The 27,995-nt window shown below is 42.5% G+C and overlaps 1 protein-coding gene across 1 annotated transcript in view; it reads right to left on the bottom strand.

The window, feature by feature from the left end:
* Positions 1–27,995, bottom strand: part of LOC134949520 (complement factor B-like) — a 111,303-nt gene that overhangs the window by 18,147 nt on the left and 65,161 nt on the right. The window contains exons 10-15 of the mRNA XM_063938140.1: positions 27,279–27,416; positions 25,481–25,584; positions 10,567–10,684; positions 8,919–9,066; positions 5,442–5,521; positions 2,982–3,085 (exon numbers count right to left, since the gene is read on the bottom strand). Of these exons, the coding sequence (XP_063794210.1) occupies positions 2,982–3,085; positions 5,442–5,521; positions 8,919–9,066; positions 10,567–10,684; positions 25,481–25,584; positions 27,279–27,416 (692 nt within the window). The remainder of the gene's footprint in view (positions 1–2,981; positions 3,086–5,441; positions 5,522–8,918; positions 9,067–10,566; positions 10,685–25,480; positions 25,585–27,278; positions 27,417–27,995) is intronic.

Genomic DNA, 27,995 nt, shown 5'->3' with positions numbered 1-27,995 from the left:
TACAATGCAGCGGCTGTGGCTTTTTTCCAAGCCTAATTCCACTATATTTCATATACAGAATCGGTCGCACACAGATATACAAGCACAGTCACCCGAGGCTAGCAGGGCTGCATGGGACCTGGCGGCTCACTCATGCCAGGCACCTTGCACTACATGGCATATTGAGGCTAAATGTATGAGGACAAATCTGTGGCACTTCTCACTAGGCTAGTCCCCACACTGGGCGCTTTTCTGTAGATGCAGATGGGTTTACTTGGCAGTTAGTTCTGCAATAGTGAGTTCTAAAATAATACTTATCTGAATATTGACTTCTACTACTAGTGAATTGTTAATAGATTTTTTAGATGTTACCACTTATCAGGAGGGAGAAAAACTGTACAAAAAGTTACCCCAAACCTATCGATATTAAATCCTACAGTATATTGAGGCAAACAGAGGTCATCAGGCAAATTGGCTCCAGACCATATGGAGTGGTCAATTAAAAAGGCTGAAAAGTAATTGCATAAGCCAGAGGTTCCCAAACACGGTACTCAAGGCACACCAACGGTCCTGGTTTTAAATGTATCCATGCTTGGCCACAGGTGACTTAATTAGCACCATAGTCAATTTGATTTAACCATCTGTGCTGAACCATGGATATACCTAAAACCTGGACTGTTGGCGTGCCTTGAGGACCACATTTGGGAACCTCTGGCATAAACAGTGATACATATGGAGAACAAGTGAAAGGTATGGAAAGCAATTTCTTATCATGTGGTTATGATTCTGTTCTGGTAGATAAAGCAATAGAGGAGGTAGATAAGATAGATAGGAATGCACTATTGCAAAATTTCCCCACAGGTAACGATAAGCGACATGAGCCAAGTAAGTCTGAATCTGCTGTCGTTACAACATGCAACATAAATTGATAGAAAATACCTTACACAAACATTGGTCCATTCTCCAGAAAGATCCTATAATAGGAAAGGAACTGCCAGATAAACCCACCTGCTTCCACAGAAAGCACCCAACTTGGAGACTAGCCTAGTAAGGAGTGACCTTCCAGTAAGTCCACGGGCCAGTAAGATTACCTCCCAGGGTTTCTATAGATGTGGCTCATGTATGGGGTGAAGGGAGGTAAGGAGTGAAGGGAAAAGTAAATGACTGGAACTTGTCATACACGAGAAGAAACATACTACACCAGTTTAAAGCTTGCAATGCAATCTTCAAAAACTAAGACATACTGTATCCATTCCATCGCATAACAACAAGATCTGCATCACAAAGAAACCAGATGTGACGGGGAAGCAATGCCGGTCTGGAAGTAAGAGATGCACAGACTACATATGTTACTAGAAGGTTACCTAGACATTCTAGTAATGGGACATTGTCACTTGTTCTTTATGCATGGACTCAATAGGCTTATTAGATGAGTAATTATGTTTCGTTATGTATCGTGTATAGATAGGAGTCACGGGGGCGCTCTGATTGGCCAACCTGGGTATTTATCGGTGGAGCTGAGAGAGGTCAGCATTCATCATTCTTGCCTAGAAAAAGACCCCAGGGTGGGTCGAAACACGTCGGATAACGGTGCTGGTGATGATCTGCGGCACAGGTGGATAATACGGTGGAGGCTGGTGGCTGGTCCAGAAGGTTATCCAGATGGTAGGTCAACAGTCAATAGGTCGACCTCTATTGGTCGACATGTGTTAGGTCAACATGGGCAAAAGGTCGATCTTGTTAAAATGTCAACAAGGTAATGGTCAACACAGGAAAAGGTCAACATGAGTTTTTTGGGGGAAAAAATTTGATTTTCAACTTTTTCATTCTTTACCATCCACGTGGACTACGAATGGGCTATAGTAACCTGTGGCGAGCGCAGCGGTAGCGGAGGGAGGCTCCTTGAGCAAGGGGATGCAGAGCACTAATTGGGCTTCCCGATCATGTTATGGAGAAACCAACACCAAAACCCCCCCAAAAAAAAACTAATGTCGACCTTTGCTGTGTAGGACTTTTCCATGTTGACCTATTAACTATGTCAACCTTTTGGGGTTATCATCCAGGAGGTGTCCCGGGGACTCCATTGGGACTTAACTACATACTACCCAAAAGAACAGTTTTTCTATCTGTTCTAAAGCAAAGTCGGTACTTGTTATTCCTTCAGTGTGTCTATCCATCTTGATGTGTAACTACATTCAGGTATACAGGAGACAGAAATATATAACCTACTCTGATTAATGGCTGAAATTTACTTTTAGGAGCAGGTTTGTTTCAAGAAATTAGCAAAGCTATATATATATATATATTTGCACACACATATACATATATTTATATACTGTCTTACTTTAGGACAGTGTGATTATGGGCTTCATTTGGAGTTACACACATGAGCATTTGTACCGCTTAGTGATGCATCTTACATCCATGTGTAAAGCTGCGTGTATCTCACACTTGTGCCCCTTGCTCTAATAAAGCTATACGCTTAATATGCTAGTGCAGTACAGTACGGGCACACAGGCACACAGGGGGGTGATACGAATTGCCAATGGTTGGTATGCCGGCAGTCATAAGACCAACACCGGCATACCGATGCAGAGAATCCAAATTTACCCTAACCCCCAACACCCCTAACCCCCCCCTGGTGGTGCCTAAACCTAACCCCATCCTCCTCGCAACCTAACACTAACTCTCACTTCCCCGCAACCTAACCCTAACCCTGCCCGGGGGTGCCTAAACCTAAACCCCCCTTTCCGCAGCCTAACCCTAACCACCCCCCCCACTACTACCCCTCCTCCCCGCAGCCTAACCTTAACCCTCCCCGGTGGTACCTAAACCTAACTTCATCCTCCTTGCAACCTAACCCTCCCCTCCCCGCAACCTAACCCTAACCCTCCCCAGGAGTGCCTAAACCCACCCCCACCCCCTCCACACAGCCTAACCCTCCCCCGCAGCCTAAACCTAACCTTCTTGAGTTCTACATATCCTTCAAGAAGTTTTGGTACCTTACGCCCTTGCTTTATGAGAACGTTCTTCTGTTCCAGGTTTCTAGGTTTTTCCTCAGCAATAAACATTGCTTTGACCAGTTCTTCTAAAAGTAAAATGTTTCCTAAAAAGCAGAAAAAAATAGCAAACATTTATATATATATATATATATATATATATATATATGTAAAATGAAGTCAGTTTCACAATATATGTAATGTCCCTAGTTAGATAGAGTGAAACTACCAACAAGAGACACAACTGGATATTCATGGAAATGTGAGCAAGAGAAGTGAGGTACCCAAGACAATACAAAGTATAATTTTTACAGCACAGTTTAAAAAATAAAAAGACATTTGCTTGGTTGCCATTTACCGTTACCATTTCATACCATAAATTGCCTGGGTGATGTCATGGACTCATTGATATCACTATTCCTTAAATGTTGCCTACAAAATGGAGTAGGCAGTAGGTCCGGAAATGTGAAATAAACTGCACACATACAGTATCATGTACACAAAAGCAGCTAATGGTCACAAATCAGGGACTTAAGGGTCTATTTACTAAGCCTCAGGAGGAGATAAAGCGGACGGAGATAAAGTAACAGCCTAACACCTCCTAACTCATTTTTCAAACCCAGCCTGTGACATGGCAGTTAGAAGCTGGTTGGCTGGTACTTTATCTCTGGCCACTTTATCTCTATCCAAAGCTTACTAAATAGACCCCTAAGTTGCTGATATCCTGTCAGGTAAGGCTTCTATTAGGTGGGCTATTCTGTTCCAGGGCGCAATGTCAGCACTTCCCTAAAGTGCATGGGCGCAGCCATGATGGATTTGATCAGCTGATTGTTGTCATCCAGTCACTGCCTGCCTGCTGTACTCACATGACTGCTATTTCCTATCCACTGCAAGGATGCCCTATTTAAAGCTCCACCTGTCACTAGCACACTGTTCAACCAACGTGGAACATAGCTCCTCTCTGTGCTCACTCTACAGTATGTACTTTCTGACTCTGAACTGCTGACTGAGCCTGCACTCCTGGTTCATGGACTGTGCAAACTGCTGGTCCTCTGCTACATCTGACACTGTCCAATTCACTCTACAGCAGAGTGCTATCACCTGTGTCCAGTCTGCATATCTCCAGCCTGTATTCAGTGCTGCTGTACTCCTCCAGTTCAAGTCTGGTTTCACCCTGCTAACCCCTCTGATTCCAGTCTGGTTAAAGCTAGCTGTGTTCCTCCAGTTCCAATCCAGTTTAATCCTGCTGTACTCCTCCAGATCCAGTCTGGTTTAAGTCACTTACCACCTGCATTCCAGTTCTAGTCTTGTTCAGCTTGCTAACTGCAGTCCGCTCCCATCTTCATACTGTATTCCAACCTGTGTCTATCATTCCGGTTCCAGTCAAGTTCAGCCTATCTCTATTTTGGTCCTAGTCTGGTTTTGCCTGTTACCTGCACTCTGGTTCCTGTCCGGTTCCAGACTGTGTTACCCCTGCAGTAGTCTGAAATATCCATTTATTATTATTGACTGTTACAGTGCATCCAAGTGCCAAGTCTTCAGTCTACTATCATTTGTGACTTCAAGAAAGTCTTCTGATTAAAACTCACCCACTCATTGCGGGTTCAATTGGACTGTTCCAGTATTGGTACTTCAGTCTGTATTGCTGCTCAGTGAGTTCCACATTAGTCCTCTATTCTTCTCAGAATCACTGTTCCAAGCCTGGCTCTATGACTCTCTACTCATCGGACCGTTGATATGATCATCGACGATAGATGTTGTTCTGTGGTACCTCTCACTGAGTGTTGGGGTTTGTGCTGCGTCTCCAGTGGAGTGGACAACTCTGAGTGTTGAAGACTGGGTACTGGATCTACTTCCCTCTTTGATGGTGTAGGCTTCAGGCACCAAGCTCTGGTAATTACAGTAGGTTGTACTGTTTCTTAGTGGATTCCAGTTGGGTTGTTGAATATCTGTATTATCCACACTCCTGCGTTCTCAAGTACGGGTTCCAGATCCACGGTCCTGAGGTTGAGGTCGTTCCCCTCAAATGGTTCCAGGTGCCAACTGGGGGCCTTCCAGTAGTCGTTGACCTCTTTTTGAAGACCTAGGGTCATGATTACTCTTAGAGGCTACCCCCTAATCCATGAGTAAGTCTGTGATATGTACACCTCATTTCCTACCCGCCTCGTCAGTCCAGCCCACAGTTCCTGACTTGATTCTGACCCTCAAAACCATGACACTAATCAGGCAATTTCTTCTCTTAGTCCACTACATCTAGAAAAGATAATAAGGCTTTCAATGAAATAGTACATAGAACATGTAGTGTAGCCCATAGCAACAAGCAGTTGCTATAGTTTGCATAAGATACATTTTATGTGAAAATACAGTATGCATATTGTTTTATTATATACTTTTATGTCTTCGTATGATTATTTATGTTTAATTCTAAAACATGTACAAAGATGTCCACTCCCCCACACTCACTATGGTCGCTGCAAGTCACAGATTTCCCTCGTTGCTTTAATGCCCAGGACGTACTATTTGTACATGGGAGACAGACGGGTCTGCAGAAAGAAAGTCACTTGAGTCATATTGAATGTTACTTTGCTATTAGAATAATGTCACAGGCAGAATTAGCATATTCCTTCAGTTTTCTAGCTGCGCAGAATTATCCCTTAAATAAAACCGACTTCTGGAAAGGTGATGGCGATACAATGTTGCAAATGGTACATGGAGCATAGTAAGAAAAGCAATAGCACAACCTATAGAATAAAGGAGCTAATACAGATTTGAACCTTAGTCAGTTTTGTTGAAAAATCTTGAATGTTCTTGCACTGCGTAGGCCTTGCTGCTGAGCATACACTACTGTGTGCGTTTCTGATTCATATGGAATGCAGTTACATCTCCACTTGTATCTGACAGGCGTAACTGCGTGGTAATGGGGCCTTGGCAGGTAGTGAGAGCCAGTGCCATAACTAGACATTTTAGAGCTGTGTGCAAGATACAGCATCGGCACCCCCCCCCCCCCCCCGCCAGTGCATGCTGTAGGCAAAAATATAGAGGCGTGGCTTCATGGGGAAGGGGCGTGTCCACAAAATAATAGCTATTCATATTACGCTGCACAGTAGTCTCCATTATTCAAATTACGCCGCACAGTAGCGCCACTTACACACATTACACCAGGTAGAGCCCGTCACACATTACGTCAAGTAGAGCCCCATTTTACACATTACAGCAGGTAGAGCTCCCTTTTACACATTACGTCAGGTAGAGCCCCATTTTACACATTACAGCAGGCAGCGTTCCCTTTTACACATTACGGCAGGTAGAGTCCTTCTTTTTACACATTACGGCAGCAGAGTCCCCCTTTTTACACATTAGGCAGGTAGAGCCCCCTTTTTACACATTAGGCAGGCAGAGTTCCTCTTTTGCATATTACGGCATCAGAGTCCCGCTTTCTACACATTACAGCAGCAGAGTCCCCCATTTTACACATTAGGCAGGTAGAGCCCCCTTTTTACACATTAGGCAGGTAGAGCCCCCTTTTACAAATTACGGCAGGCAGAGTCCCCCTTTTTACACATTACGGCAGCAGAGTCCCCATTTTTACACATTACGGCAGCAGAGTCCCTGTTTTTTTTACACATTACGGCAGCAGAGTCCCCCTTTTTACACATTATGGCAGCAGGGTTCCCCTTTTTACACAGTACGGCAGGTAGAGCCCCTTTTTTGCACATTATGGCAGATATAAGTATTTAATCTGGCTATGCGCAGAACAAAAACAAGCAGAGAGGTCAGAGGAGAATGGCCAGACAGGTTAAAGGTGATAGGAAGGCCCACTCGCAGAGCCAAGTGTTACAAAAAAATATCATATATTCCGATGTTACAGACACCTCAAATGCTGGCATCGTGAATTTTGTGACTATAGGCCTAATTCAGATCTAATAGCTGTTGTGCGATTTCGCATGATGGGCAAGTTGATTGACAGGATGCGTTTGTGGATGGTAACTGGCCATTTTCTGGGAGTGTCAGGAAAAACGCAGGCGTTCCCAAGCATTTTCAGGGAGGATGTGTGACGTTAGCTCCGGCCCGATCAGCCTGTTTCTATCGCACTGTAGGAGTAAGTGCTGGGCTACACACAGACTGGAAAAATCATTAGATTGTGAGTGAGTTGCGATCGGATTTGCAGATGTTCGCTGTCTGGAAAGTTTTCGTATGGCGTACGCATGCATTCGCACACTTGCACAGGGCGGGTTTTCACTCTCTATGGGGGGCGGCTATCTGATCGCAGACCTCTGCAAATTCGCAGAGGAGAGATCAGGTCTCAATTAGGCCCTGAATTAGGCCCCATGTCAACACTCTGAATGTCGACATACTGAACATTGACATGACAGTCCACATCCTTTTCAAGTATTGAAGTCCTACTTCTCTGCCAGACTGAGTATTCCCATAATCTACAGAAAGATATGGCATTTCCCGGCCTACATCATAAAATTGTGAGTCTGTACTGCCCTCTGGTGATCACTGACAAACTGGCTATGCTCCATCCTCAATTCAGTTTCTCCAAGACATTATAGAGCAGATTAATATGCTCTGAAGTTTGGTGAAACAACCTGACTGCAAACATACTACAGATTTTTGGATGCTCCGGCTTGGCGCAGATTGAATTTACCCCTTTGATGTTCCCGATTTTGCGTACGGATAGCGATGCACCGCAGAACTGCAGTGGGCGTCATTTTCCATGTCCAGGCGGCACCTACCCGTGTAATTCTTTGCAATTGAGATTGCAAAAAAAATCTCACTTTTAGTAGCAATCCGTGCTGAACGCGGCCTGAAGAACTGACTCTGTATATCCTATATCCCAATCCTCCTCGGAGAGGACTTATGTCACTATACAGTCATATATTATGTGATTTATTACCATCTCTTCCAGTGACATAAGTGGCCCTCATTGGGGACAATCTGATATATTTTATGCTGTTATTTTATGCAATCATTTTATTGCTGAACTCATGTTTTATTTTATTCTCCACTCCTGAGAGTTATTATTTATATTGGGGGTCATTCCGAGTTGTTCGCTTGTTGCCGATTTTCGCAACGGAGCGATTAAGGCAAATATGCGCATGCGCATGGTTCGCAGTGCGCATGCGGTTAGTATTTTAACACAAAACTTAGTAGATTTACTCACGCCCGAACGAAGATTTTTCATCGTTGAAGTGATCGGAGTGTGATTGACAGGAAGTGGGTGTTTCTGGGCGGAAACGGGCCGTTTTCTGGGAGTGTGCGGAAAAACGCAGGCGTGTCAGGGAAAAACGCGGGAGTGTCTGGAGAAACGGGGGAGTGGCTGGCCGAACGCTGGGTGTGTGTGTGACGTCAAACCAGGAACAAAACTGACTGAACTGATCGCTATTTGTGAGTATGTCTCGAGCTACTCAGAAACTGCTAAGAATTTTCTATTCGCAATTCTGCTAATCTTTCGTTCGCTATTCTTCTAAGCTAAGATACACTCCCAGAGGGCGGCGGCCTAGCGTGTGCAATGCTGCTAAAAGCAGCTAACGAGCGAACAACTCGGAATCACCCCCATTATATGTGATATCAAATAATTTTGTTAATATTTGTGTATTCTTGTTTTGGATTTAGTATATGGGCCTGATTCATTGCCCATCTAAGCAAGTTAAATCTTACTCAGAATGTACGATGGATCTCCTCTGCGCCTGAAGATGCAGACCCTGGCCACACCTACAAATCAGGGCCCCTCCCCCAAACATAATGCTGTTGCCAATCTCCGTGTGGATATATACGCTATGACTATAGGAGTGTGAAATGATTCATTCATAAAATCTGAAATATGGGTAAAGAGCTACGGTAGCTGTCGAATTAATTCAAATGGAAATATACTCATGCTGTATATTTAATATTACACAATATGTTAATAAGTTGGGTGAACAGTATATATCTTACCTGCTCTTTTGGGAAAACTGAATTGGTTTCTCTAGTTCCAGAAGAGCCAAATCGTAATCAAAAGATTTCTTAACATTTTTGTCTGATTTGCCTGCAGGGTTGTACTTCGGATGGTGGTAGAGAGTTTTTACTTTCTGCCCCTGGCCACCTGCAGTAAGTTACGGTGAGACACGGCATTAGTATATCATTTTTTTTGGCACAGGAAACAGCCTAACATACAAATTATGTCTACCTTACTTCATTTCTTTGAAGCACTCCTTGGCAGCCCTGGTGTATAAGTTACTCCTTGGTCACAAGTTGACAACTCTGGGAAAGTATTGTGTAGTGTAACTCCATCACCTCTTTCTGGTCTGTAACCACTTGCCTGGCTTGGTCACATCAGATGCGAACACGCCAGGCTGCATTTTCCCTGATAATTATCCAAACGTCTCAGAGGAGCCTGCTGGCAGCTGCTGGAAGCTAATCTTCCAGCAGCTGCTGGGCTGAGCCCTCTCCTGCTGGCCTGTCGGTTTCCACGGCAACCTCTCTTCAGCCCTCTCCTGCCGGCCGGGGTTCAGACAATCTTCCTGCAGCCCGAGGTCATGGGGATCAGGGAAACTTCCCTTTCAATCCTCCGACTACAGTCACTAACAGGGGCGACTGTTATGAGCAATACTGCTAGTACTGCCCATCATCCTGACTGACCGCAGCTGGCCCGTCTCCCTATCCCAGCCAGCATGGACAATCCTTATGTGGGACACACAGTTGACCAATGGTGCAACCGAATGATGAACACAGCGACTGTGTTACCAATATCAGTAAGTGTACACACTTCCCACTCAGAAGTGATGTCATGCTCATCGGTTCCTGTGGGTCATCAGTTGGCAGAACATTATGGGGTCTATTCATAAAGCAGTGAAAAGTGTGGAGAAGTGATCCAGTGGAGAAATTGCCATATAAAGTAGAAGAACATTACTCCTCACTAGTATAATGGACTCTGCATATATTGGGTCAGCTATCTCCATCCACGCTCAGCCCCACTTCCTCCTCTGGCCTTCTCACCCCCTCTTTGCTGCCTTCCTCCCCTGCTCCATTTGGCCACATCATGACTCCCCGCTCCATCACATCTGCATCCCATCTCCCCTCCCTCGCAATTCAGTTCAGACCCCCTATTCCTGTAGCTTTACCCACCGCATGCTTACCCTGGCAGCAAGTCCTCCCCTCCTAAGGCTGTCGCATCTCATTTTAGTGAGAACCACTGGGGCGTAGGCTTCCAATACACGCGTATTGAGAAGACGGACCAGCCTTACAGAATTATGTAGATAATAGCAATCAAACGTTTGGCCTGTGAGCACGGACATACATCCCAACTGACCTGCTATCAGCGGAACAGTCCTGCTGTTCATACACTGTCCCACCTGTGGGCCCCAGTGCCCCGTGGTTAGAGAGAAGGTTCACAGGTCCACTTTAACAAACGCAAATAAGTAAAAGCAAGGTTTCCTGTGCCGATTGTCTTGTGCGCATACCATTTACACAATATAGTAGAAAATAAATTGAAAATAGAAATAGAAAATAAATTGAAAATAGAAATAGAATCCAGTTTTGGGGTAGGGTAACTTCCCTCTACTAGATGTCAGCTAAGTGGGTGAAAACTGATTGCATCACTCACCGCCAATGTCCACAGTGATATAATGCATTTCTTCATCTATGTAGAAGCAGTGCGCAGCGGTCAAGATGAAATTTTTGCTCACAATGGATCCTTTACATTTTTCCTGGCTCTCCGGACGCTTCAAGTAAAAACAATTACAAGATGATGAGTTAAAATTAGAGATGTGCGGCTGGCAGTTTTCATGTTTTGTGTTTTGTATTTGGTTCTAATTCCACTTTCGTGTTTTGGTTTTGGTTTTGGATCTGGATGATTTTTGAAAAAAACATAAAAACAGCTAAAATCACAGAATTTCGGGGTAATCTTGCTCCTACGGTATTATCAACCTCGATAACAATTTAAAAAAAATCTGCAATTGGTGGACTTATACGGCAGTACCCCAGGACTAATACAGCAGTACCCCTGGACTCATACGGCAGTGTCAGACAGGATGGCACTTTTCAAAAACTAGGCCCCAAACAGTACCTCATACACAGATGTCGAAGAGGTGCAATGAGGTAACTGTATGACTAAGACAAGCGACACAAACAATTCCCACTGGAATTATACATCCAAATCACTGGAATTATACGTGCAAATCACTGGAATTATACGTCCAAATCACTGGAATTAATTGGCAAGATCACTGTAATTAATAATTATACGTCCAAATCACTGTAATTAATTGGCAAAAATCACTGTAATTATACGTCCAAATCACTGGAATTAAATGGCAAAATCTCGCTATCGCCTGCCTAGTGAAGTGGAATCTAGATGGGATTTGGTACCGGGGACACAATACCTCCATCAATTGTCTAAACTCCACTGCACTAATGGCGGATACCGGGCTCACGTCTAACACCAACATAAGTGTCAAGGCCTCAGTTATGAGGGCTTCCATCATTATGTAAAGCTTTACCACTAGTCATGAACATAGGCCAGGGCCTCAGCCGTTCCTTGCCACTCCGTGTCGTAAATGGCATATTGGCAAGTTTACGTTTCTCCTCATACCATTTAAATTTCTTTTTTTTTTGGGTCTTTTTACTGAACTTTGGCTTTTTGGATTTTACATGCCCTCTGCTATCACATTGGGCATCGGCCTTGGCAGACGACGTTGATGGCATTTCATCGTCTATGTCATGGCTAGTGGCAACAGCTTCAGCACTAGGAGTAACATAGTAACATAGTATCTAAGGTTGAAAAAAGACAATTGTCCATCGAGTTCAACCTATTTGTGGTCTCCTATGTATGAGTATTTTGTATAAAACTTTGACTGAAGTTTATGACTGCCGTTACGTTTTACCCCTCTTTTTTATAATAACCATAGTGCGTGACTGTGCCCCGTAACCCTGGATATCCTTATCCATTAGGAATTTATCTAACCCATTCTTAAAGGTGTTGACTGAGTTGGCCATTACAACTCCCTCAGGCAGGAAATTCCAAACACGTATCGTCCTTACCGTAAAAAAGCCTTTACGCCGTATTGTGCGGAGTCTCCTCTCCTCTAACCTGAGCGAGTGTCCACAAGTTCTCTGTGTTGATCTAACCAAAAACAGGTACTGTGCCAGATCTGTATATTGTCCCCTTATATATTTGTAAATGTTGATCATGTCCCCTCTTAATCTCCTCTTTTCCAGTGTAAACATGCCTAGTCTTGCAAGCCTTTCCTTGTATTCCATCGTCTCCATGCCCTTAATTAGTTTAGTCACCCTCCTCTGTACCTTTTCAAGCTCCAGGATATCCTTTTTGTAGTACGGTGCCCAGAATTGTACACAGTATTCAAGGTGTGGCCTCACAAGTGATTTATATAACGGGAGTATAATACTCTCGTCCCTAGCATCAATTCCCCATTTTATGCATGCTAATATCTTATTAGCCTTCTTTGCTGCAGTCCTACTTTGGGTACTACTGCTTAGTTTGCTATCTATGAGGACACCTAAGTCCTTTTCCAGTACAGAATCCCCTAATTTTACTGCATTTAGTAGGTAGGTGTTATTTTTGTTCTTTTTACCACAGTGCATTACCTTACACTTGTCTGTATTGAAGCGCATTCTCCATTTCGCTGCCCAAGCTTCTAATTTAACTAAGTCGTTCTGAAGCGACTCAGCATCCCCCTCCGCATTTATAACTTTACACAATTTGGTATCATCTGCAAAAATTGACACCATGCTCTCTAGACCTTCTGTTAGGTCGTTAATGAAAAGATTGAACAATAGCGGTCCTAATACTGAGCCTTGCGGCACACCACTTAGCACTTCAGTCCAATTTAAAAAAGATCCATTAAGGAAGTGGTTCTTAATCTTTCCCTATTTTAGCCTCAATATTTTTGTTCTCCATTATTTTTTTGGAGTTATATAACACAATATGCGGCACAGTAATGACTGATGGCTGATGGCCAAGAAACTACCACTGGTCTGATGCAGCACAACACAGCAACACTGTAAGGGACTTGTGGTTGTTATTATTATTATTATTATTATTATTATAATACTGTAGCAGTGGACATAAGCAGCAGTGTATACCACTGTGACTGCCTCGTCAATGGAATGACTGATGGACAGGACACTACCACTTCTGATGCAGCACAAGACAACAACACTGTAAGAGACTTGTGATTGTTGTTATAATTATTATAATACTGTAGCAGTGGACATATAGCAGCAGCGTATACCACTGTGACTGCCTCGTCAATGGAATGACTGATGAGACAGGACACTACCACTTTATACAGCTACACTGGATATATGGCAGCAGAGGACACCAGCACTGTGACTGGCTGGACTGAAGCAGCACAATACACTATCTACATGAGGAAAGAAGAGGAAAAAGGGCTGTATTATCGGTGCACAAGAAGAAGATCCGATCTGGTTATCTCATCCACTTATATTGTTTAAAATTTAACTTTTTTTATTATATATTTAAGAATCGTGCAAATTGATTACACACAAACTAGGAGTATAGGCGAAACATAGAGGTTAAAATATGACATAGACAAAACATACAAGTGCAATAGAATATAATAAAGGTGATCAAAAGATTAAAAAATGTGTCCGCGTGTTTACTCTAATGTCTACGTATTATATTGATAATTGATTATATCATTATTACTATATTTGTCTAGTTAGTGAATGAATCTCAAGAGGACATTTTGGGAATGTGAATAAGACAATTGGAAATAAAGTATTATCACTTATACAACACTCTGTTCTAATGGTTAGGTGTATATATTAATATTATCACGCGAAGGGAGACACCTTCTTCATTAGGAACTTATGACACCTTGAAGTAGTTCCACATCATATAGGTATAATCACGTGACAACCTATTCTAGTATTCGGATATTAGTATCGTATATCCTAGATTTCAGTGTTCGATATACATATTTTCTTTATACAGAAAAGAAAAAACACCCTCTATACTGGGGACTGATAATTCCTTAAGGCTATTCGGATTCAATTCCTGTACGCTAAAATGCAGACAATGGATTTCAGATGGTATGTTATTGAATGTTTGGCATACTGTTACCGTGAACTCTCATTAATTAATACAATTATGATGTTATGATACCAAGGTGTATGCTCTATTTTTATCCCTAGAGGGCAAACGCCTTCTTTATTTTGGGACTGGTAACACCTTAAGGCTATTCAAAGTTGGATCAAATATCCTGCAGTAGTCGTCATGATATCTTATCAAATAGATTATGGGAAACACGCTGTCATATCTTTGATCTGTTATAACGTTGAGGTGCATGCTTTATTTATATCCCTAGAAGGAAAGCACCTTCATTATAAGGGACTGGTAACACCTCCCCAATACTCTATATGTTCATAGTATTTTTGTCGTTACATGGGAAAACACCTCCACTGTTACGCGACACTGATAACTCTTAAATGATTATATATATTGAGCCGATAAATCGTATGTCACCACCCAGTATTTCACCAGGTTACCATAAAATAAATTTATTATGGTTTATACACATCACATGACTGTAGTATATTTTTATCTGGAATAATTAGAATGTTCAGATTAGAGCAAAAGGAAGGAATTATCTTAGTATCTAGCTTCACTATATCTTAAGTGTTTTCATATTTTTATTGCAAGATGTGATCTAAACTTTTTATTCCGGTTGCCATTATTAGCTTGTATCACAGGTGTCTCATAACATTTCTAAATTTGTCTTATATAAGTGCAATATTTCTTTTCCCACTATGTATAATCGCCTCTTGTAACGTATGTTATTACATACGCTCTATTAACTGATACAATGTTACTACTGGCCTCACTGAGACATTGACTAAAGACACATTTGGTTGGTCATCACCTGTCAGCTACTTAGCACTAGTGCTGTTTGAGAAAACATTATCCCTGCATTCAGTATAAATGTGTCCTGAATGCTTCTGTGTGCTTGTTACAAAGTATAGATTGAAACATTTGTTGCAACTGACATTGCTAACCAGTATCACTGAGGTTTGTACATCCCTAAGCTATTTCATGTCTAGAAGTGTCCTGAATGTTCATGTGTGTTTATTACACAGTATAAATTGGAACATTTGTTGTAATTAGCACTGTTAAATAATATCCCTATTGTCTTTCAGCACCCCTAGGTTCTTTCATGTGAAGATACAATGTGTGATTTCTCAACTCCACATGCTTAATTATATCACATAAAAGAGCCTGTTCTGGCTAGTGCAGTGCTGCCTATTGTCTTTCTGAATCATTTATCTCTGAAGTGAGTCGATAATTTGCTGCAGCTAATATTGGTCTCTGCTATTACACACTAATGCTGTTGAACAATATTGCCATTCTATTTATATCAAAACTAACTAGACAGCTTTGTCAGAGTAACGGCGGAAGACGCGTGTGGGCAGCGTGTGTCCGCGAGTCCTAATGTCTATATTTGATAGTTAGAAAAATGTCTAGTTAGTTTTGATATAAATAGAATGGCAATATTGTTCAACAGCATTAGTGTGTAATAGCAGAGACCAATATTAGCTGCAGCAAATTATCGACTCACTTCAGAGATAAATGATTCAGAAAGACAATAGGCAGCACTGCACTAGCCAGAACAGGCTCTTTTATGTGATATAATTAAGCATGTGGAGTTGAGAAATCACACATTGTATCTTCACATGAAAGAACCTAGGGGTGCTGAAAGACAATAGGGATATTATTTAACAGTGCTAATTACAACAAATGTTCCAATTTATACTGTGTAATAAACACACATGAACATTCAGGACACTTCTAGACATGAAATAGCTTAGGGATGTACAAACCTCAGTGATACTGGTTAGCAATGTCAGTTGCAACAAATGTTTCAATCTATACTTTGTAACAAGCACACAGAAGCATTCAGGACACATTTATACTGAATGCAGGGATAATGTTTTCTCAAACAGCACTAGTGCTAAGTAGCTGACAGGTGATGACCAACCAAATGTGTCTTTAGTCAATGTCTCAGTGAGGCCAGTAGTAACATTGTATCAGTTAATAGAGCGTATGTAATAACATACGTTACAAGAGGCGATTATACATAGTGGGAAAAGAAATATTGCACTTATATAAGACAAATTTAGAAATGTTATGAGACACCTGTGATACAAGCTAATAATGGCAACCGGAATAAAAAGTTTAGATCACATCTTGCAATAAAAATATGAAAACACTTAAGATATAGTGAAGCTAGATACTAAGATAATTCCTTCCTTTTGCTCTAATCTGAACATTCTAATTATTCCAGATAAAAATATACTACAGTCATGTGATGTGTATAAACCATAATAAATTTATTTTATGGTAACCTGGTGAAATACTGGGTGGTGGCATACGATTTATCGGCTCAATATATATAATCATTTAAGAGTTATCAGTGTCGCGTAACAGTGGAGGTGTTTTCCCATGTAACGACAAAAATACTATGAACATATAGAGTATTGGGGAGGTGTTACCAGTCCCTTATAATGAAGGTGCTTTCCTTCTAGGGATATAAATAAAGCATGCACCTCAACGTTATAACAGATCAAAGATATGACAGCGTGTTTCCCATAATCTATTTGATAAGATATCATGACGACTACTGCAGGATATTTGATCCAACTTTGAATAGCCTTAAGGTGTTACCAGTCCCAAAATAAAGAAGGCGTTTGCCCTCTAGGGATAAAAATAGAGCATACACCTTGGTATCATAACATCATAATTGTATTAATTAATGAGAGTTCACGGTAACAGTATGCCAAACATTCAATAACATACCATCTGAAATCCATTGTCTGCATTTTAGCGTACAGGAATTGAATCCGAATAGCCTTAAGGAATTATCAGTCCCCAGTATAGAGGGTGTTTTTTCTTTTCTGTATAAAGAAAATATGTATATCGAACACTGAAATCTAGGATATACGATACTAATATCCGAATACTAGAATAGGTTGTCACGTGATTATACCTATATGATGTGGAACTACTTCAAGGTGTCATAAGTTCCTAATGAAGAAGGTGTCTCCCTTCGCGTGATAATATTAATATATACACCTAACCATTAGAACAGAGTGTTGTATAAGTGATAATACTTTATTTCCAATTGTCTTATTCACATTCCCAAAATGTCCTCTTGAGATTCATTCACTAACTAGACAAATATAGTAATAATGATATAATCAATTATCAATATAATACGTAGACGTTAGAGTAAACACGCGGACACATTTTTTTTTTTTTTTTTTAAATTGTGTTTATTGAAAAGAAGCAAAAAGAGGCAACACACATTCAACGTTATTAACATATAGAATAAAAGATAAACAGACTAATCTATCATCCGAGTCTTATAGTGATATGTTGAATTGTGGAGTATTGGAAAAACCAAATTGCCATATACCTAATTATCTTGAAGTACAATGTTACAATATAGATCAATTGCACACATATATGGCTGAATTTAGAAGTGGCGTAGTAGATATCCAATGGAAAAAGACCTATGTGAAAAGGCTCAAAATGGTGGTAACCCATCAGTGAGAATTGCCATATTATACCAAGTAGACAGTCTTACTACTTTACGAATGCTTTCTTTGGTGTTAACAGGTAATGTTATTATATAGGGAAGCCATATCGAAAAAAATTTAGTAGCCCGGGATTCAACATCTAAAGAGCATTCTGTCCAATCCATTTGGAATAGGAATGATAGCCGGGGTAGCATAAGAGACACGGAAATATGATCTTTCTGTATCCACTGAGACAATATTGTTTTTTTCGCTGCTGCTGAGATGCGAGCCAGAAGTAATCTTTTGCCCTTGGGTAGAGCTGGGGTTTGAGGTTCTATGAAATTCCAAAATGCCCATGCCATTGACATTGTAAATGATATACCCAGGTTAACTTTGATGTATGTTTGTATTAGATCCCAGAATGATTGTATAATTGGGCAAGACCATAGGCAGTGTATAATATCGGCATCAGGGGCCCTGCATTTAAAGCATTGAGAGTCGTCTGCAGCCCCTGTAAGGAATCGCAGACGAGGGGTGTAATAGGCTCTATGTAGAATTTTTAAATGCATCTCTGCATATGAGGAAGATACCAATTGCTTGTCAAGCAAATTAGACCATTTAATAATAGTGTGTATATCCACTCCCGTAAAGACATCTTTCCATTTAGCTATGCCCGTGGTAAGTTTGGTGTAGTCAATCTTCCGTCTGATATAGGAGTAAATCAATGATGTAGAATGGGGAGAGTCCAAACGTCGTCGTACGATACCATCTAGTGTAAAAGTAAGATCAATAGGCTGCAGATGAGTAATAACATGTGTGGCAAAGCTGCGTATCTGGAAATATGCAAAAAATGGGAAATTTAAGGTCGGGTATCTAGCTTGTAGTTGGGACAATGATAATATCGTTGAACAATCGTCATTCAAAAATTGAAATAAGGACCGAAGACCCCCGAGGTGCCAACTGTGAACGACCTCATCCGCCTCTCCTCCCTGAAAGGCTGGATTCCCTAACAAGGGTTGAAATAAGGAATGTGCCAGAATGAGTTTAGAACGTTTTCTAATTTGGTGCCACGCCTTGTAAGGAGCATATAGCAATGGAATTAATTTAATATCCTGTTGTAACGAGGGGTTTGGGAAATGTAATATTTGTAGCAGATCATGACTAGGCAGTAAGGCCTGCTCTAGTGCCTTATCAACGAAATTGTCTCCCCCACCTATCCAATCTAAGGCACATCTATAATTAGCCGCTAATGAGTAGTCCTCCGGACATGGGAGATTGACTCCTCCAAGTGAGGGTGGTTGTTTTAATTTAAATAAAGCTATACGAGGACGCTTATTCGCCCATATAAATTTTGTAATGGCTTTATTTATTGTATGAATATCTTTTTTCAATAATAAAAACGGAAGCATCTGCATCGGGTAGAGTAAGCGAGGAAAAGACACCATTTTATACAGATGACACCTACCCAAATAAGAAATTGGCAGGTGTTGCCATCTCGCAAAGTCCTCAACCATCTTATTAATATAGTGAGAGAAGTTTAATGAATACATTTCTGAGGGGTTAGCTGACACCCGTATACCTAGATATTGTATATAATTATGCGCCCATTTAAATGGGAATTTATCGTTCCAACCTTTGCTCGCATCATCTCCCAACGCCAGAGCCTCCGTCTTGTCAAAATTAATTAAAAATCCTGATATTAAATTGAAGGTCTCTAATGTGGTCAGTAGTGAGGGAAAGGATGTTATAGGCTCACTGAAATACAGTAGTAGATCATCCGCAAATGCGGAGACCCTTATGGTGTGTGATCCCACCTGGATACCCTTCCAAGCCATATCATTTGCGAACGTGCGTATGAGTGGGTCCAGAGCTAAATTGAACAGCAAGGGGGAAAGGGGGCATCCCTGTCTCGTTCCCCTAAATAGCTGAAATGATTTGGTGTTTAATCCATTAATCGTGATAAAAGCTTGTGGCGTGGCATACAATGTTTTAAAAATATCAATAAACTGAGTACCAAAGTGTTGGGCATGTAAGACTCGCAGTATATGTGCCCAGGAGACACGATCGAATGCCTTGTCTGCATCACAACTGACTATAAGGGCATTTTTATATTTTGATTGTTTTGAGCTATGTATCGCCGCCAATAGGGTACGGACGTTGTGTACAGAAGTTCTATTTCTAACAAACCCATTTTGGGCTGGGTGTAAAATTCGCTGTAGAATGGGTTGAAGTCGAAACGCTAATAATTTGGTAAATAATTTTAGGTCCTGATTCAATAGGGAGATCGGCCTATAAGATTGGACACGTGTGGGATCTTTTCCCGGTTTCGGGAATACTACTATTCTCGCTTCATCGAACCCAGTCGGGGCTGGATTCCCTAGCAATAATGAATTAAAAAGAGCTAGCATGTAAGGCATCAAGTGAGGAGCCAGCATTCGGTAATACTCTGCCCCAAAACCATCCGGTCCAGGAGATTTCCCTTTTTTCAATAATTTAATCAGGGATAATAATTCAGGTTCCTGAATTGGCGTCGTCAGAGATTCCCTCTCTTCCTCCGTCAAAATCGGAAGTCCCGACGTATCTAGAAATCTCTGGCCTTCTAGTGGATGATCAGGAGGCGATTCATACAAAGTTTGGTAGTAACGTAGGAATTCCTCCGAAATAGCGAGAGTATCCGTAACGTTAGAGGTGGGGTCAATAGACAATTGGGTGATACGTGAGGGAGCAGAGTACGACCGAACCAAATTTGCCAACAACCTGCCTGATTTATTGCCAGTCCTAAAAAATTTGTTTCTACGAATGTCATGAGAAAAACTCGCCCGTTCAGTACATAGGGCATCATATTGTTGCTTAGCTGTAAGATAAGCCTGGCGATTTTCAAGTGAATAGTGTGATGAGAGTAGATTATAAGTTCTAGTCAAATTTTTGCTAAGATCTCCTAGCTGATTATTAAGTGCCTTGCGTCTCCTGGAGACATATTCCATGATCTGACCACGTAGTACGGGTTTTGAGGCGGACCAAAATAAATTAATATCTTCGACATGTTCCATATTATCAGTTTTATAATTTTGAAATGATTGTTCAAGATGTAAACGGAAGTCCGAGGAGTTTTCCATATAAGCTGGAAACTTCCAATTATAAGAGCGTGGTATTGGAGTGTTGAATTTTAAAGTAAACCACACCGGGGCATGATCAGAAAGGAGGATTGGGTCTATCTGTGAGTGTACTACCTGTTGCAGAAGGGTATCCGCGATCAGCCAATAATCTAGTCTGGACGAGGTATGATGAGGGTGCGAGTAAAATGTATACTCGCGAGAATCAGGATGTTGGCACCTCCAGGGGTCACTTAGTCTCAACGTGTTCGTCAATAACGAATGCGATGGGGGAGCAGCAGAGCCATGGGAATTAGCAGATGTGGATCTATCCAATCCAGTCAACTGGACACAGTTAAAGTCCCCGCCCAGAATTATAGCACCCTCTGCCCAGTCTTGTAACTTTGAGTAAATCTCTGTGAAAAATTGGGCATTAGGTCCCGTGGGAGCATAAATGTTGGCAATTGTGTAGGATATATCATGTATAGTCAGTTTTACAAATAGATACCTTCCTTCTGGGTCTATCAAGCAGTCATTAATATTGTAAACTAGAAATTTGCTAAAAATTATCATAACCCCTCTTTGTTTGGAAGTGTAAGATGCTGTTTTAAAGTCTCCTATCCATGTATCTCTTACCACATTGGGATCCGAAATCTTCCAATGTGTTTCTTGTAATAAAACTATATCCGGTCGCAGACGTTTTAGGTGGGTCAGGATTTTTTTTCGTTTTATGGGGGAGTTCAGGCCCTCCACATTCCATGTTACTAATTTAAGGGCCGTTTTTAACTCTTTTGGGGGATTAACCATTGCTGCCATTTAACCGATGCCTACCCTAGGCCAAAGAATAACATTTTCAACTTTCTTTGGAGAACCCTTATCCGTCCCAGCAAGCAGACAAGGGGGAGGCAAATATCGGCCCTGTAAGGGGAGATGTAAACATATCACATGTATGCGGAGTATGCCATGTGTGTTAGCCACAATTAACCTTTCAACAATTATCAAGAACCATTTTAAACTTATACGAACCCAATAGTATGTCCAACCGGATGGCATCCCCGCAAGGACTTGCAGGGCACCATCATACCAGTGTAGCAATAATAATTTCAAACCAGGTGGACATCTAAAACTAGAGCATTTTGAAAGCTGAGTGGAAAGAAGAAGAAGAAGAAGAAGAAGAAGAAGAAGAAGGAAATTCAGCAGGGTGCCGAAAGAGAATAAAAAAAAGGAGAGGGCAAGCGAGCCATGGAAGAGAAAAGTAGACAAAAACAGAAATACGAGACTTTCTATAATGAATGTGGTCCCTAAAGGACTCCAGTTAGAACTATGAAATGTTACATCATAGCTAGGCATTAAACAACCTGTAAGAAGCCAATAACAGTTTAAGCAAAAAATAACCATCCATGACCTGAATGTTCAATAAATTTGAAGATTTTAACATAGTGATATTCTGCAATGTCAATCCGCATCATCCATCCTAGACGAACATGATGAAGCCCTTGAGTCCACAAAGTTTTTCGCGGCTTGTGGAGTATCAAAGAAGTAGGATTTCCCTGAGTACGTGACCCTCAGCTTGGCAGGATACAATAGAGCAAATCGAAGTTCCATCTCGAACAGGCGTTTACATATCGGGGAAAACTCTCGTCTCTTTGCCGCCACCATGTATGAGAAGTCTTGAAAAAGTAGAATCTTGGACTCTTGATATTTGAGAATGGGACGTTTCCTGTAAGCATCTAGTAGGCGGACCTTGTCAGCGTAATTCAAGAACTTCATGATAACTGGTCTAGGCCTGTCCTTGGTAGGTTGTCGATCTGGGCCAATGCGGTGGACGCGCTCAATCACCAAGGAGTCAGTATCAGATACGCATCCCAACTCTCTCGGCAACCATTGGGAGACCAAGTTCATGAGTTCGTAAGGTTTTACCGTTTCCGGGAGTCCTATGAGGCGCACATTACTTCTTCTGTTTCTGTTCTCTAAATCTTCAAGTTTCTCCTGCATGGACATCACAAGTTTATCCTGTTCAGTTAGTGCTGCTTTAGCCGTTGTTAAATCGTCCTCGAGGTCAGAGATTCTTTGCTCCGCCTCTGATATACGTTGGTCATAATGGTTCAATTGGGTAAGAGCGGAATCCAATGAATCCTTCAAAGGCGCCAATTTTTGATCCAAGAGTGAAGCCAATATGTCAGTGATCTCATGCGTAGTAAAGGATTTAGTTGGATCAGTTGTTGTAGTAAGTGATGAGCGTCCCAATGGGTTGTTGGTGAGACCAGATGCCGGTGACTGAGGGCTGTCTGCAGGAATATTGTCTCGACCCCGGCCTTTATTCGCTTGTGAGCCGCGGGGATTTCTGGGGGTTTTAGCCATGTACTTATCCATTGCCAGGAATTGTCGTACAGCGTTTGAGGTGTGTATGGGTCAGGTGACCCTTGTCGTCAGGTAGACAATGTGGCTGACTATTCTCTCCCTCTGTGTGGAGAGTGATCACGGTCCAGCCAGCAACCACTCTGTGCTATTTTGTGTGCAGCCTGTGACATCCAAGATGGCCGTCGGGTGAGGGATTCTCCTGAGCAGAAGGGCTCTGGCGGCTTCTGCAGGGTCAGGTGGGCCGTTTCTGGCCGTCAGGCAGAGAGCCCGCGGTCAGGTCGTCCGGTCCCCGGGGAGCAGGGGGGAGATTATGTAGTGCCGCTGCCGCGGACGGAATAGAAGCCTCCGTTCCGCCGCCCTGGAAGTCAGCAGCGGCTCCCAGACGAAATCGAGGCCCCGGCTTTTGATGGTCTCGTAGGCCGGAAGTCACGGAGCCGTTTATAGTGGCTCTTCTGACCCGCTGATGGGTCCTTTTGTGGCCAGCCAGTGTGGGGAGTCAGATGAGGTGGGGAACGAGGGTCCAGTGGGCTAAATAAGTTATTTATGCTGTTTTACAGCAGACGCCGGGATAGAGCTCATCCAGGGCACGTCTTACTCCCTAGCCCAACAAGCCACGCCCCAATTTAGTGTATTTTAAATTAATTCAATTTAGCAGCACTCAGCAGAGTGTGTCATATGTAGCTAGGCAAGAAGCGCAGCGTGGAGGACGGTGTGCAATAGTTCCCACAGCCAGCAGCGTCTGATAGGGAAAGTCTGGGGTCTCTCTCTGTGTGAGGATGGGCAGAGTGGGCATATAGCCCTCTTCCAAGATGGCGCCGTCAGTATCCAACACAAGGCCTCAGGGACCGGGGTCTGCTGTCTTCCCGGTGTGAGCCAAGACAGTGGTGGCAGTGGAGAGGGGCCACTGAGGGCCTCCAGAGGCCGGAGAGGTCGGCGGGGGTCAGGCGCGCTTCCGCACGCAGCGTCGCGGTCTCCGGCGCTTCGTCTCCAGCCCCGGCGCCGGTCAGCGGGTCTCCGCTCTGGGCAGCGCCGTGCAGCGGGAGCTCCCTTGTCGGACCAGCCAGGCAGGGAGGCAGGGGGTGAGAGTCCCAGATGCGGCAAGAGGAGGCAGGGAGAAGACACCTCGGCAGAGGAGCGCTGGCGGTCCACTTCCGGTCCCGGCTGCTAACAAATCGAGTCCCCGGCTTCAGGTATGAGAGCAGGCCGCAACCCGCACGGGTGCAGGGGGCACCCGCCGGCTCCGCAGACCACCGCAATCAAGTCAGGAGGGAGGCAGGGATGCAATAGGTGATTGTGGGGCTCCTATTTCTCTTATAGGACATCAAGCAGAAGTATCCCAGGCAGGAGCTCCAGCTTTACACAGCTGCCTGGGTCCGTCGCCAAGCCACGCCTCGCGGACACATTTTTTAATCTTTTGATCACCTTTATTATATTCTATTGCACTTGTATGTTTTGTCTATGTCATATTTTAACCTCTATATTTCGCCTATACTCCTAGTTTGTGTGTAATCAATTTGCACGATTCTTAAATATATAATAATAAAAGTTAAATTTTAAACAATATAAGTGGATGAGATAACCAGATCGGGTCTTCTTCTTGTGCACCGATAATACAGCCCTTTTTCCTCTTCTTTCCTCATGTATCTAGTATAGCTGTAGTTGGTTGCACCCCCGAAGCAAATGGTAATTACCAGTAACATAATAGGGGTCTGACATTGAACCTTTGTTTCATACCTTCATTTGACAAAAAAAGAGTGTGTGTGCAGATACAACATTGATATCAATACACTATCTACACTGGACTGGACTGAGCAGCACAACACAGCACAAGACTCGCCACCCCCCTTTCCCGCCCCCACACAGACACTGAGGACACGTCCTCTCAATACACTCTCCGAGACTGGAGTGAAAATGGCCGCAACGCACGGCTCCTTATATGGAATCCAAATCCCGCGAGAATCCAACAGCTGGATGATGACGTTTCGCCTCGTTCGGGTTTCCGAGTCAGGTGGGAAAACCTGAGCCTGGCTCGGATCCGGACTCGGAAGGCAAAGTCCGGTAGGGTTCGGTTCTCTGAGAACTGAACCCGCTCATCTCTAGTTAAAATAGGACATGGAATATCATCTATTTGATGCCACCCATATTTATCTGATGTAGCTTGCCCCTGGCTATCTGATGGCGCCTATACAGTACATAGCTATCTGATTCCACTCATACATAGCTATCTGATGCTACTAATACAGTACTTGGCTATCTTTCCCCACCCGTCTTTGGGTATCTGACTGACACTCATACATTTTTATATGATGCTGCTTATACATTACATGGCTATCTGATCCCACTCCGACATTGGCTATCTGATGCAACTCAGACACGGCTCTCTGATTCTGCTTATCTGTGGTATCACGATGCTGTTTTCTCATAGCTTTCTGATGCTACATGTCCACGTCTGTCTCACACAGGGTGTCCATGACTAGAGTTGGCAAGAGTTTGATGGGGACTACTTACAGTAATGGAAATCTTAGCAATCCAGGGAAACATCTCAACTAAGTCCCCACCAATGATTACTTTTTCTTTGGAGAGTCCACACATCTGAAAGGCTTCTGTCTCATCTGAGAGCATGACCAAGGGAGACAAGTGGAGACATAAAGAGATTTGAGATAGATATAGGAGTGATAATAAGTCAAGTGAATTATATGTGTGTAAGCATCTTCATATGAGGAAATAGATACTGAGGTCCACAGCAGAGATCATGGATGAACTGATGACTACAAGACTGTATTTATGGGACTGGTCGAACATTGTAGGGCCAGGCCCATCAGCTGTTCTAGGTATGCAATTATATAGCAGTGTGTGTTGGAAATGATGTGTGTGCAGGTGTTGGAATTGCAGAGTTATATAGACACACACCAGCAGATGACTCAAACTATGAACAGCCCAGTTACTTAATTAGTGGTGTTGGTTTATTGATAGATAGCAGGTACAGCCGTACTCACTATTACATGTACACTGGTGACCAAGCAAAGCTTGAGCGGAGATGGGGTTTCATACAGCTCACCAGCCTGTGAGAGTATGCTGCAAACGGGTAGCTGTACAGGGATGCTGGAACAGCTTTATAGTAGGTGATAACCAGATATCTCATAAGAGCTAAGCAGGAGACTTCTGTCTCCCACCATGTCACTCTACACAAGCTTACAGTCTCAAGATGGCTCTCGCACATGCTTATTAGAGATCTTGGTGGCCATCTTGGGATAAGGCATGAAGTCTCCCTGGAGAACAGGAAGATTGGAGTCTACACGGTAGTGCACTCCTCTTTCAACACCCCCCTCACTACAAGTTTCTCCGTGTTACACAAACATTATATTTCATCATTTCTGTAGCTACCTGTAATATGAATTTGGTTAAACACATGAAAAGGCATCAATATGTGACTTTAGCTTGGCCTTCTTGGATGATACATTAGTAAAAGTTCCTTTACTGATAGCATGGGCCATAACAACAATCTCTCGACTCACAAATTCAGGCCTGCAGTCACTATTAAGTTTCTTGATGCTTTTTGAACTTGTGGCTTTTAAATCTTGCCAAGTCTTTTTGCTTATCTTGGAATGTGTTGGTAAGTGACACAGGTTCCAGCAGGGAAGTACAAAGTCAGATGGCCAATGACTTATATATGCAGTTACACATATAAACAAATAAATAAATACATTTTAAAGTGTATTATGCTTTCTTTGAGAATGCAGTACTTAAACCTAGATGGAAAAATAGACTTGGTTTAAACTACTGGAAAAGTACGGATTGACACCACTTTTAAAGTGGTAAGTTTCAGGTCCATTTAGACTGTTAAAGTGCCCAGTACCTAACCGCTGAAACCTGGAGCACCTTCAAATATGAGCAATTTCCAGAGTGTCATCATGCGCCACAATGACATCATCACTGGATTGTGTGTGTATATAATGGGTCCTCTCTAAAGCTGCACTACCACCTAATTAAAGGTGCAACAAGATTATTTTAGGTTCTCCCCTATTCCCAAAGTTCCTCTTGTTTGTTGTTGGGCTGTAAGAAGTGAGTAGGGATGGGGGAACGACCTTGTGCTACCAGCATATACTAAATGGTAGGTGTAGCTTTAAACAGGCTGCTTAATATTTCACAGCAACCGTGGGTCCCTTGAGCAATTTCAGGATATCAAGTCACTGCAAATGATGTAATACAGTATTTGTTTGGAGAACAATATGTAGTCAAAAGCCCACCATAGATGTTCTGCCTTGGAGAAAGAGAATAAAAGAGCATCCAATGGAAGGACACTTACCTATTATGTCCTCAAAAGCCTCCTTCATATCATCAACATCTCTCATCAAGAAAACGTGTTTCTCTTGATCTTTCTTGGACGCGATATCATTGAGTTCTGTAATGCTGACATCATCACCCAGGCCGAAGACATAGACATCTGCAATTATGACGCAGAAATGGGTCATCTGAATAGAGGCTCACTGCAGTATCTTGAGCATTTAAAGCTGAAAGATATACAGATAGTTTTACTAATACTACTGGTTACCGTTAGCGTGTATTGTTACTGCAGCTTACATTTTATGCTTTGTCTACTGTATCTCGGGCATCTATCACTATATTGAAAATGTTGTTTCATCATCTGTTCGCCAGTAGAACACACAATTAAAAACACATTTCATTCACTTCTGTATGAAATATATGGGATTAACATATTTGCTTATCATTTTATTTTAGTTTTGAAATCTGAACACTGCGGATATAGGGGGTCATTCTGAGTTGTTCGCTCGTTGACGATTTTCGCTATGCTGCGATTTGTTGCAAATTGCGAATGCGCATGGCACGCAGGGCGCATGCGCTTAGTTATTTAACACAAAACTTAGCAGTTTTGCTTTGGCATCTGCGGCGCTTTTCAGTCGCACTGCTGTTCGGTAAATGATTGACAGGAAAGGGGCGTTTCTGGGCGGCAACTCAGCGCTTTCCTGGCTAAAAGCAGCTAGCGAGCTAACAACTCGGAATG

This window comes from Pseudophryne corroboree, chromosome 8 (assembly GCF_028390025.1).
Source record: "Pseudophryne corroboree isolate aPseCor3 chromosome 8, aPseCor3.hap2, whole genome shotgun sequence".
Lineage (NCBI taxonomy): Eukaryota > Metazoa > Chordata > Amphibia > Anura > Myobatrachidae > Pseudophryne > Pseudophryne corroboree.
Note: the sequence above shows the minus strand (reverse complement) of the source record. Positions and strands in the feature narration are given on the sequence as shown.